Below are 11,396 nucleotides of genomic sequence, written 5' to 3'. Positions count from 1 at the left end.
CATGCCTCGGCTGGGATCGAACCCACGCCCTCCTGTTTACCAGGCGAGCGTCTTGACCACTACGCTACCGAGGCATAATTGTATTATTAATTATATTTATTTCCAGTATTTCAAAGCGTATATGGAACGGCACCTACACATTCTGCACAATCTGGACGAAGCTTTCCATAGTAATCCCAGGTTTGAGACCATGTACACGGGTTTCGAAACGGCCAAAGTATGCTACCTGCCGCTGACCAGCTTTGTGCTTAAGCCGTTGCAAAGGTTGCTCCATTATCACCAGATTCTGGAGAAATTGCTGGATTATTATAATAAGGTAAGGAGTTTGAGGGGTAGGAGTACTGTATTAGGGTAAGGAGTCCCTAAGGATTGTTTTGCCAAGGGGGGAAATAACACTTTTTTGGAATCAGGGAACCCTAAAACGGATATTTCCACCCATTTCCCGATTTAGAAAATTTGGACCGATCACAATACTTTCTCATTACTCATTACTTTGGTAATTGAAAGTGAAATAAAATGTAAAAATGAAAAACTTTTGGGGGGAAGGGGAATTTCACATGTCCAAGTTCCAATAAAGTCTTTATTGTTGTTATTAAAACATCTTCTGAGACTTCAATAAGGCGTTTGATTGTGTAAAGGTCAAGGGGAATTCCACAAGGCTCAATGTTTTTTCCCTTCCCTCTAACTATCTCTAGTGATAGGAGTGTGTATAGAAAGTATTATTGGAAATTAGGTTGCATTCCATATTAGGGTCTTGGGTATTTCTAAAGAAGTTTGATAGAGGGAACTCCAACTATGGGAGGTCTTATCGTCCCGAAACCGTAGAAAAAAGTGGGGAAGAAGAAAAATAAGGAGGAGAAGAAAGAAAGGAAGAAGAAGAAAGATGGGATAGGAGGAAGCCAGCCGTTCCGAGAACGAACCTGATCAGTTTATTATAAAGTTCGTCCTGGGCGGGAATCGAGCCGGCGACCTATTGCTTAGAAGGCAAACTCGCTTCCCTCTACCCTCCAAGCTAATTAGGCTGGCTCTAAATTTTCTACATATTTCCATAATTTAAAATCCGCCTCCCTCCATTAGCTTGGAGCTAGTTTCCGTTTTCCATAGTTAACCCTCTTTTCCCCAGGATCATCTGGACTACGAAGATTGTTTCATAGCGCACCAGAAGTTAACGCATCTAGTCCCCGCGGTCACCAATCTGCTACGGAAGTCCGAGAACCTCATTCAACTGTGCGAGCTAGATCGAGACCTGAGCGGATCTGATTTGAGACTTAGCACGGACCGATCCTTAGTGCGAATAGGTAAGAACTGAATGGGTCAATGACCTGTAGACCTCGAGATCACATTGAAAAATGTAGGTGGATAATTAATGGATTTTAGATTTTATGCATTTTGGCAGATTTTTGACGATTATGCATATATGTCAGGTGTAGCATACTTTTTGGCATTATTGCAAAAATGAGGAAATTTGGTGATGTTAATGTGAGGAAGCGGGTATTTTGTGGCCGAATGGAGTGTAAAATCTTCGTCACAAGATCTTTAAACAAGCTGGGCCCGTCCCTCCGAGAATTTTTTAGTAGCCAGTTTATTCGATCGTGATTAAAGAAAATCAGTACCTATGTACCTACCTAATTTGTTTAATATTCAGTTTATTATTATTCCTGATTTGATTTTTTTCGTGTTCCTGGTAAAAAGACCTTTAATTTGATATATAGGTCGACTAGGTTTGGATAAGTCCTTCTATGGGGACAGAGTGACAGACAGACAGACGACACCGAAGCGAATACAATAGTCCGTCCCTTAATACCTTTTGATTTCTTTGTAGCTTTGATCTAGATCAGGAATTTCAAATTGTTCTCTTCTTGAATTTGGATTGTTTACTTCTTCATTTTTTCATGATTTTCATTTCATTTAGTGTCTTGAATAGTAGTTCAGGGTTTTTTTTTAACTTTGAAATTTTTCGTGTTAAATGTTTTGCAGTTTGTGACTTTGTGAGATTGTTGTGGCCAGAATAATGTCTGAGATGAGAATATCAATATCATTTTTTATATTGGCTCAACCTTCGTGACCAAAAATACTGTACTGGCGTAGCACATGCGAGGTCCTCAGGTTCAATTCCCGGGGGAGGCGTAATTTTAATTCGATGAGGATCCGTATACGTAGACCTATAGGTACTTCAAATTGATCAAAGTTAACAATCATATTTTAACAAAAAATTCTTTTCTCAATCTTTTTCTCCCAGGATGTCTAGCTAAATTCTCACAGAGGCGTGGCTATCAGCAACGTATGTTCCTACTGTACTCGGACCTATTGATATACGACATTCTATGTACTCTAACCTATTGATATACGATATTATATGTACTCTAACCTATTGATATAGGAAATTCTATGTACTCTAACCTATTGATATACGATATTATATGTACTCTAACCTATTGATATAGGAAATTCTATGTATTCTAACCTATTGATATACGGTATTCTGTGTACTCTAACCTATTGATATACAGTATTCCATGTACTCTAACCTATTGATTCCCTTCCCCAGGATGTCTAGCTAAATTCTCACAGAGACGTGGTTATCAGCAACGTATGTTCCTACTGTACTCGGACCTATTGATATACGGAATTCGGGCGGGGGCGGGGTTCAAAATACATGCCCAGCTGCCCCTTCAGCATTTGAGCTTGGAAGAGAGAGCCGACAATCCGCTACAATACTCTTTCATACTCTACTGTGCTCAGAGGTAACTATACTCAAGCTTTAAATATTGGTGGTCAGGACCATGATCTGTGCCCTAAATCACCAAAGTATGGAAAAGTATCTTACAAGTGTAATAGCCAATGGAAAAGCAGAATTTTGAATTTGGACGAATCATATCGAAATATGGAATTGTAAATACTTTTCCATACTTTGGTGATTTAGGGCACAGGTCACTTAAGTGTATACACTCTTGGAATAAGCTACCCAATTTGGTTGATTTCAAAAACCAATCCGCTTAATACCGCAACCAATCCGCAAAAACCAATGATTGCTTAATACCTACAAGAGTTAAACTTGAACCATTTAGCCTAGTTATCTTGGAACGCGTATCTACCTTTAAAACGCTAGGTCGCGGGGTCGATTCCCGCCAGGCGAACTTTATCCTAAACAGGTATGGTTCGTTCTCAAGGTTGGATTCTCCTATCCTATCCTCTCTTAAGTTCCCTCAATCAAACCTCCCTGAAAAAAAAAGAACATGCGTTGTTTAGCAAACAAAATAGTCTTTTTTTACAAACTGAATACAGATTTGTCGCGTTAAAACTTAGTTCTCACTTCTTTAATTCAATATGTGTTTTTCTCCCCAGGGTAATCACAGTGGCTGCCGCCTCTCAGGAAGATAAGGACAGATGGCTGGATGATCTCACGAGGACTATTCAGTCCTGCAAACAGAAGAGTGACAGTCAAGATGATCAGCTCAAGTATTTCAGTCTCAAATCTACCAGTAAGTATCTAGAACTATTCAGTCTCAAATCTACCAGTAAGTATCTAGAACTATTCAGTCTCAAATCTACCAGTAAGTATCTAGAACTATTCAGTCTCAAATCTAGTAGTAAGTATCTAGAACTATTCAGTCTCAAATCTACCAGTAAGTATCTAGAACTATTCAGTATCAAATCTACCAGTAAGTATCTAGGACTATTCAGTCTCAAATCTACTAGTAAGTATCTAGAACTATTCAGTCTCAAATCTACTAGTAAGTATCTAAAACTATTTAGTCTCAAATCTACCAGTAAGTATCTAGAACTATTCAGTCTCAAATCTACCAGTAAGTATTTTTACTTTCCTTATCCTATAGGAAGGGAAGTAATGTAATCGGGTCAAATTTTCGATGGTCAGTTTTTAGTGCCAAGACACGTTTTGAGGTCCCTAGAGCCTAAATCCGAAGTTTCAGCCATTGGTCCGTGTGTGTGTCTGTCTGTGTGTCTGTCTGTAAACAAAATATCTCGAGAACGGTAATAGCTAGAGACTTGAAATTTGGTATGTAGCTGTCAAATGTGACAAGGATGCGACACGAAACTTTTGGTTAAGACCGGTGTAACGCTTGGCGGCATTTTACTGCTTTTTGGCGGTTTTCGGTGTAATTTAACAATATCTCGGGAACGGTATAAGCTAGAGACTTGAAATTTGGTATGTAGTTTACAAATGTGACAAAGATGCAACACAAAACGTTTGGTTGAGATGGTTGCTGCGCTTGGTGGTATTTTGACCGCTTTTGGACAGATTTCGACCGTTTTTTGGCGGTTTTCAGCTATAGCGACAAAACGGTTAAGGATATTGTAAAAGTTAGGGTAAAAGAACACTCAAATAAGCATCATTCAATAGGATAAGGAAAGTCGTGTGATGTTCACACCAGATTTTTTTTTTTTTTTAAATTTCCCGGGCACAATTTGACTGAGGTGCTTCTTGAAAATACCCGGGTATTTATAAAAATTGGGTATTTACCCCAAAAATAAGTACGCGGGTATTTACCCATCACTACATACAAGTCAAGGAATGTCTGTCTATCTGTCATCCTGATAGTTGTGTTTTTAATGTCCCAATATCCTTCATTAGACCCCCATGGTTTAGGGGCCCTGAGTGAGCTCTCTGGCTTAAATGGCACCTCTTGAATTATAGACTCACAGTTTAATTATACACTTACAGTTTTCTGTAGAATAAACCTGAGGACTGTTTAGGGGTGCTGCAGGTGAATTTTAGAGAAATAGAGGAGGTCATAGCCTGTTCAACACAACTCACAACCCCAAATTGGTTAGTTTCAAAAGGACTTGTTGAACCTTCAGTGCTAGTGTCAGGGCTCACTCACCAACTCGACTCTTTATTACATTAATAACAGGGACCTCAATCTCGGTACTTGTGCAGAAGTCACATCCATGGAATATTGCTACCAAAGGAACTGGCACAAACAAGCAGTGACCAGTGTTATTTTAGGGTTAGGTTAAATACAAGAAGGAGTTTTCACAATTAGAACAGTGATTAGTGTTATTATAGGGTTAGGTTAAATACTAAAAGGAGCTTTTCTTTTCCACAGACGTGACTTCTGCATAATTGCCTCAATCTGTGATTGATTAATCTAAAAAAAAAAAAAAGCAATCAGGTTGTTCAATCCAAGATTTAAAGTTACTTAAATTGAGTTTAAACTTAGAAATAGGAACCACAGAAAAATATTATGTGTGAATGCTGGTAAAGCAGGGTACAACAGCTTACATCTAATAAAATACAGCTTGTACTGAAACAAGTATTTAGTGTTTTTCTTAAGACTTATAGTTTTGAATAAAATACAGCTTGTACTGAAACAAGTATTTAGTGTTTTTCTTAAGACTTATAGTTTTGAATGTTGTGTTGGTGTTGGTGTTGGTGTTGGTGTTGGTGTTGGTGTTGGTGTTGGTGTTGGTGTTGGTGTTGGTGTTGGTGTTGGTGTTGGTGTTGGTGTTGGTGTTGGTGTTGGTGTTGGTGTTGGTGTTGGTGTTGGTGTTGGTGTTGGTGTTGGTGTTGGTGTTGGTGTTGGTGTTGGTGTTGGTGTTGGTGTTGGTGTTGGTGTTGGTGTTGGTGTTGGTGTTGGTGTTGGCAGTGGTTACCACGGTGGGCTTTGAATCTGCAGGTTGGTGGTTCAAGTCCAAAGTTATAAAATTTAGCGTAGTATACATATTGAGCGGGAAATTTATCTAGGTGTAATAATTGGGAAACGATATTGGTGTTGTTGTTGTTGTTGTAGCGGCTTTAGCTTTCGCCGAATGGCGATAGCAGAATAAAAGAATAAAAATAAACGATATTGGTGACGCATTTAAGTTTGCGTTAAGCATTCAAAAATTCCCAAATCTGGGTTGAAATATTATTTTTCATCATTCTATTTCCCTTCCTCTCTCCCTTCAGGATGACTGCCCCCTCGCCTCTCTCCCCCTGTTGGGCTACACCATCTCCACCCCTTCCCCCTCGTAAAAAGACCTTTAATTTGATATATAGGTCGACTAGGTTTGGATAAGTCCTTCTATGGGGACAGAGTGACAGACAGACAGACGACACCAGGTTCAATTCCCGGGGGAGGCGTAACTTTAATTCGATGAGGATCCGTATACCTATAGGTACTTCAAATTGATTAAAGTTAACAATCATATTTTAACAAAAAAATTCTTTTCTCAATCTTTTTCTCTCAGGATGTCTAGCTAAATTCTCACAGAGGCGTGGCTATCAGCAACGTATGTTCCTATTGTACTCGGACCTATTGATATACGGTTAAACATTGGATTTTAGGATTATTGAGATATTGGGAAAATCCTACAATGCTGCCGTGAGCACCAAAGTTGTGACATAATAACACAAAGAAACTGCATTTACATTTACGTTGTTATTATTATCTCTAATCGTTTAATCAGTACAGCTGAAATTCGCCATAAAGCGGTCGAAATCTGTCAAAACGAGGGCAAATCTGTTAATTTTAATCACCAATCTCAGTCGTGCAGTGGTTACCGCGGTGGGCTTTGAATCTGCAGGTTGGTGGTTCAAGTCCAAAGTTATAAAATTTAGCGTAGTATACATATTGAGCGGGGAAACTTATCTAGGTGTAATAATTGGGAAACGATATTGGTGACGCAGTTAAGTATGCGTTGAGCATTCAAAAATTCCCTAATCTAAAGTTATGAAATAGGTAACACAAAACTTATTACCTTTATATGATACAATGGATACACGTTCCGGTTTTGATCTTATCCGACTCGAGTTTCGTCCATCTCCGTGGACTTTTTCAAGGAAACTCTCTGAGTATTATTTTTCATCATTCTATTTCTCTTCCTCTCTCCCTTCAGGATGACTGCCCCCTCGCCTCTCTCCCTCTGTTGGGCTACACCATCTCCACCCCTTCCCCCTCAGACGGCATCTTCAAGGATTTCGTCTTCAAACTCACGTTCAAAAATCACGTCTACTTCTTCCGCGCCGAAAGCGAATACACATTCCAGCGATGGATGACCGTGATTCGGGCGGGAACACACAGCCCTCGCACGTCAGAAGAGTCTGGCTTGGCTAGTACGGGACACGGAGAAAGTTTGGCGGGGGACAACGAGTCTTGCCGCTTGTGAAAACTTCCAGGCTTCCAGGGAGATGGATGTGATTCGGGCGGGAACGCATAGCCCTCGCCCGTCAGAAGAAACAGGCTTGGCTAGTACGGGACACGGAGAGAATTTGACGGGAGACAACGAGTCTTGCCGCTTGTGAAAAATTCCCTTCCAGGGAGATGGATTTGATTCGGGCGGGAGCACACAGCCCTCGCGCGTCAAAAGAAACTGGCTTGGCTAGTACGGGACAGGAAGATAGTTTGACGGGAGACAACGAGTCTTGCCGCCTGTGAAAACTCCCAGGGAGAAGGATGTGATTCGGGCGGGAAAACATAGCCCTCGCTCGTCAGAAGAGACTTAGCTAGTTCGGGACACGGAGAGAATTTGTACGGGAGCCCATAAGTCTTGCCGCTTGTGAGCCAGATTCGTCTACGAAATTTCTCGTTTCCCTGTTGGGGATTTTGAATTGTATTGGGTAACATTACCCAAACAACCCAAAGTGGATGTTTTTTTTTTGTATTTTTACTAAAAAAAAAAAAAGTTCAAATTTCTCACATTTCCATGACAGAAAAAGTTCACCATGTATTGAAGAAAAAAATAACCCCGACGCACTTTTATGTATTTTATTTTAAGTAAATAAAAAAGCTTTTGTTTAATCTTTTAAATAGATATTACATATTTTAAAATTAGGCAAGAGTTAAAAAAAGGAAAAAAAAATGGAAATTAAATAGATGAATATTGTAAGTAGGTACTCATATCATGAAGGACTTTTCAGTCTCTTTTTGTTACAGGATAAACAAGGTATGTTTTATATTTTCTTATCTATTGTAAATAATTGTTACATATAATATATTAAGTTTATTGTTTGTAATTTGTATACTCCTACTGGTATTTTAACTTCAAATTTGTAATTAATTTTCTTATCTATTGTAAATAATTGTTACATATAATATATTAAGTTTATTGTTTGTAATTTGTATACTCCTACTGGTATTTTAACTTCGAATTTGTAATTATAAGGATTTATTTGAGCACGGCCTTAAAGAGGGCAATCGAGTTTGAATTAAGACAGGTTTTTTCAAAAGGTTTGATATAAGGAACGGTAACTGGTAAGGTCTTATCGCCCCAAAAGCGAAAAGAGAAGAACACAAACACCTCTGTAAAGTGAAGCTTCCATAAATAAAAGCATTTAATTGTTTTAGTTATTGTTACAATATTATATTGTTTCAAATCCGGTAATTATTTTTATTATAATATCCTTCCTTGTTGTTTTGTTATTTTTTGTTAGATTTATGATATAATTAACACTGCGTTTTAAAGCCCGATTTTATCTTTTTTTTTTTTTAAATCCAAAATATGGACATCAACGAAGACAATAAATATACTTTTTTTCTACTTGTCGTAGAAAGAAACGGTTTTCATTTTTGAAATTTGCACAAAATTTTACATCTAGAACAATCACAACAATGTGCAAAAAATACAAACTTACCTATTTTTAGGAGTGATTCTCTCCGAAGTTTCAGTTTTTGAGATTTTTTGACCAACTTTCCGCTTGAATAACTCGAAACTTTTCCCCCATAGAAATCTGGTTCTCATCAGGAAAAACTTGTCTGTTTTGTTGCCTTTCATTAGACATCAAGATCGTCGAAATCGAACGACCGAAACCGGAGATACAACAAAATGTTTGGCAAAAAACGCGAAAAACATTACTCCCACAAGACTATGAACCTAGACTTAATTTTGCAAGGTGGTACCTACAACAAGCAAATTAAGATCCAGCCTTTGAAACAAATATTCTCTGGACCGATGAAGCATGCTTTACAGATAGTGGAATGTTCAATATCAACAATTCTCACATTTGGAGTGTTGAAAATCCCCATGCCTTTCAAAATGTCCACAATCAGTGGCGATTTTGTGTAAATGTGTGGGCTGGTATTGTTGGCGATAATTTAGTTGGTCCTTATCTTCTTCCTGCTTATTATTTCTTAGTTACTTTTTAAATTTTCCATCATTTTGTATTTTATACTTTTTACTGAAATTTGTTTTGGATAGTTACCTATGATTCAAGATCACCTATTTGATTTTGTAGCCCGTTTATTTATTATTGTTATTATTATTATTATTATTTTAATTTATTTTGTTTTTTTTAATGCATTATTTCCTAAAATATTGTTCTTTTTGTAGTTATGTGTACATGTTTGTATTATTTATATTTATTTTATTTCCATTATTTGTCCATCTCTTTTATTTAATTTCTTTTTTCATTGTACTATTTTTGCCTATTTATTGTTTGACGTTTTATCTTACCTTTCCTAAGGTTAGAAAACGATTCTTTGACGACTTACAATATTGTATCGCTGGCCAAAAGAAAAAAAAGGAGAGAAATTTGTATCTGATAATACACGAGTATTATCGGTTGGGCTTAATATTTCTAATCTGCACTTTTTGCCTATCTTTCTATTGCAATTTTTAATCTCTGACTATTTTGATTACAATATTTCTAATCCTTGATTGTGTTGTGTTACAGTTGGATCACAATACGGGTCTCTAGGATCAAGATCTATCAGTTCCCAACTCAATGGCTCCCCTCCCCACTCCAATCACATGTGAGTATACTCGCCCACCTCTGTGGTCGAGTGGTCAAGAGTACTGTCTCTCGACCCAGAGGTGCTGGGTTTGAATCCCGGCTAGGGCGGAAATTTTCTAACCAGACTTTTCCGTTCTTGGATAGGCATGGATATAAAAGAATGTTCCTTGAAGTAATTAGAAAGCGATTCCGGGTTCCAAGGTACAATATTTTTAAGTAAAGTTAAGTACAGTAGAACATCGATTATTTTAACTACCCTCGCTCCCAATTATTAATATAATCGAGGTTCTACTGTAACTTTAATCTATCTTGGTCATTGTGTCATAATTTCACAAAACAACATATTAATTTCTTTTTTTTTCCAGACTCACCAATAACAATCACATAGAGCTGGATCAGAAGATAATCATCACCAATGGAAACACATCCCCTACCAATAATAACAACTATGAAAACACTCGAACTCCTAATGGTAAGAATTCATATTTGCCTTCAGGCGCACTCCATTTGTCAAAGGTTTAGGTTTTCCTTGCCCTTGGGATCAATTTAATTTGAGGAATCCATTTATGTATTTACTGATGAAAATTTATCACATGTGAGTATACTCGCCCACCTCTGTGGTCGAGTGGTCAAGAGTACTGTCTCTCGACCCAGAGGTGCTGGGTTTGAATCCCGGCTAGGGCGGAAATTTTCTAACCAGACTTTTCCGTTCTTGGATAAGCATGGATATAAAAGAATGTTCCTTGAAGTAATTAGAAAGCGAAATAATAATATTAATAAATAATAATAAGCGAAATAATATTAATAAATAATAATAAGCGAAATAATAATATAATGAAATAATAATATTTATTTATTTCTCAAGAGGTAGATAACTGAGGAGGTCTTATCGTCCCGAAGCGAACAAAGAAGACACGATAGGAGAAAGCCAGCAATTCCGAGAACGAACATTGTCTATTTAAGATAAAGCCCGTCCCGGGCGGGAATCCAACCCGCGACCTAGCCCTTAGAAGACAGGCGAGCTACGTTCCAACTAGGTAACTAGGTTAGCTTAGAAAAAATGATAGTCACATTAATACAGGGGCGACCTAGCCCTTAGAAGACAGGCGAGCTACGTTCCAACTAGGTAACTAGGTTAGCTTAGAAAAAATGATAGTCACATTAATACAGGGTTTCTACCAGACTGGAAAACCGGGAAGTGTCAGGGAATTTCTCAAAAAATTGACAAAAATCCAGACTGGAAAACCGGGAATTGTCAGGGAATTTCACGGAGACTGGAAAAGTCAGGGAATTTCTCAAAAAAATTGACAAAAATCCAAAAAGTCAGGGAATTTTTTAAAGCCTAAAAAAAAGAATTTTCGGTCCATAAAAAAGTATGCAACCTTGAAGGGGCAACTCATATTTTCTCGAAAAAATTTCGCCTGTGGCGCTGTAATTATAGAAATGTACTAGGGGAAATTTTCAAAGCCTAAAAAATGGAAAAAGAATTTTTGGTCAGTAAAAAAAGTATGCAACCTTGAAGGGGCTACTTAAATTTTCTCGCAAAAATTTTGCCTGCGGCGCTGTAATTTTGTGTTCTATAGAAACGTATTGGGGGGGGGAATAAACAATACTCGTCTTGTATGTACTTGTAATGAATTTGATGGCACATTCGTTCTCTTTTGACAAAATTTTTGATGGCAAATTCGAGGGAATCAGGCTGTATGTCGTAAATTATTGGTGT

General features: G+C 37.8%; 1 protein-coding gene across 1 annotated transcript in view; it reads left to right on the top strand.

Moving 5' to 3' along the window:
- Positions 1–107: 107 nt before the first annotated feature.
- The window catches only part of LOC113468552 (FERM, ARHGEF and pleckstrin domain-containing protein 2-like), a 16,274-nt gene continuing 4,985 nt past the window's right edge, over positions 108–11,396 (top strand). The window contains exons 1-4 of the mRNA XM_026825546.1: positions 108–316; positions 1,124–1,298; positions 2,549–2,744; positions 3,346–3,482. Of these exons, the coding sequence (XP_026681347.1) occupies positions 122–316; positions 1,124–1,298; positions 2,549–2,744; positions 3,346–3,482 (703 nt within the window). The 5' untranslated portion in view covers positions 108–121. The remainder of the gene's footprint in view (positions 317–1,123; positions 1,299–2,548; positions 2,745–3,345; positions 3,483–11,396) is intronic.

This window comes from Diaphorina citri, unplaced genomic scaffold (assembly GCF_000475195.1).
Source record: "Diaphorina citri unplaced genomic scaffold, Diaci psyllid genome assembly version 1.1 scaffold769, whole genome shotgun sequence".
Taxonomy (NCBI): Eukaryota; Metazoa; Arthropoda; class Insecta; order Hemiptera; family Psyllidae; genus Diaphorina; species Diaphorina citri.
The sequence above is the reverse complement of the archived record's forward strand: the minus strand, read 5'-3'. Positions and strand labels throughout refer to the sequence as shown.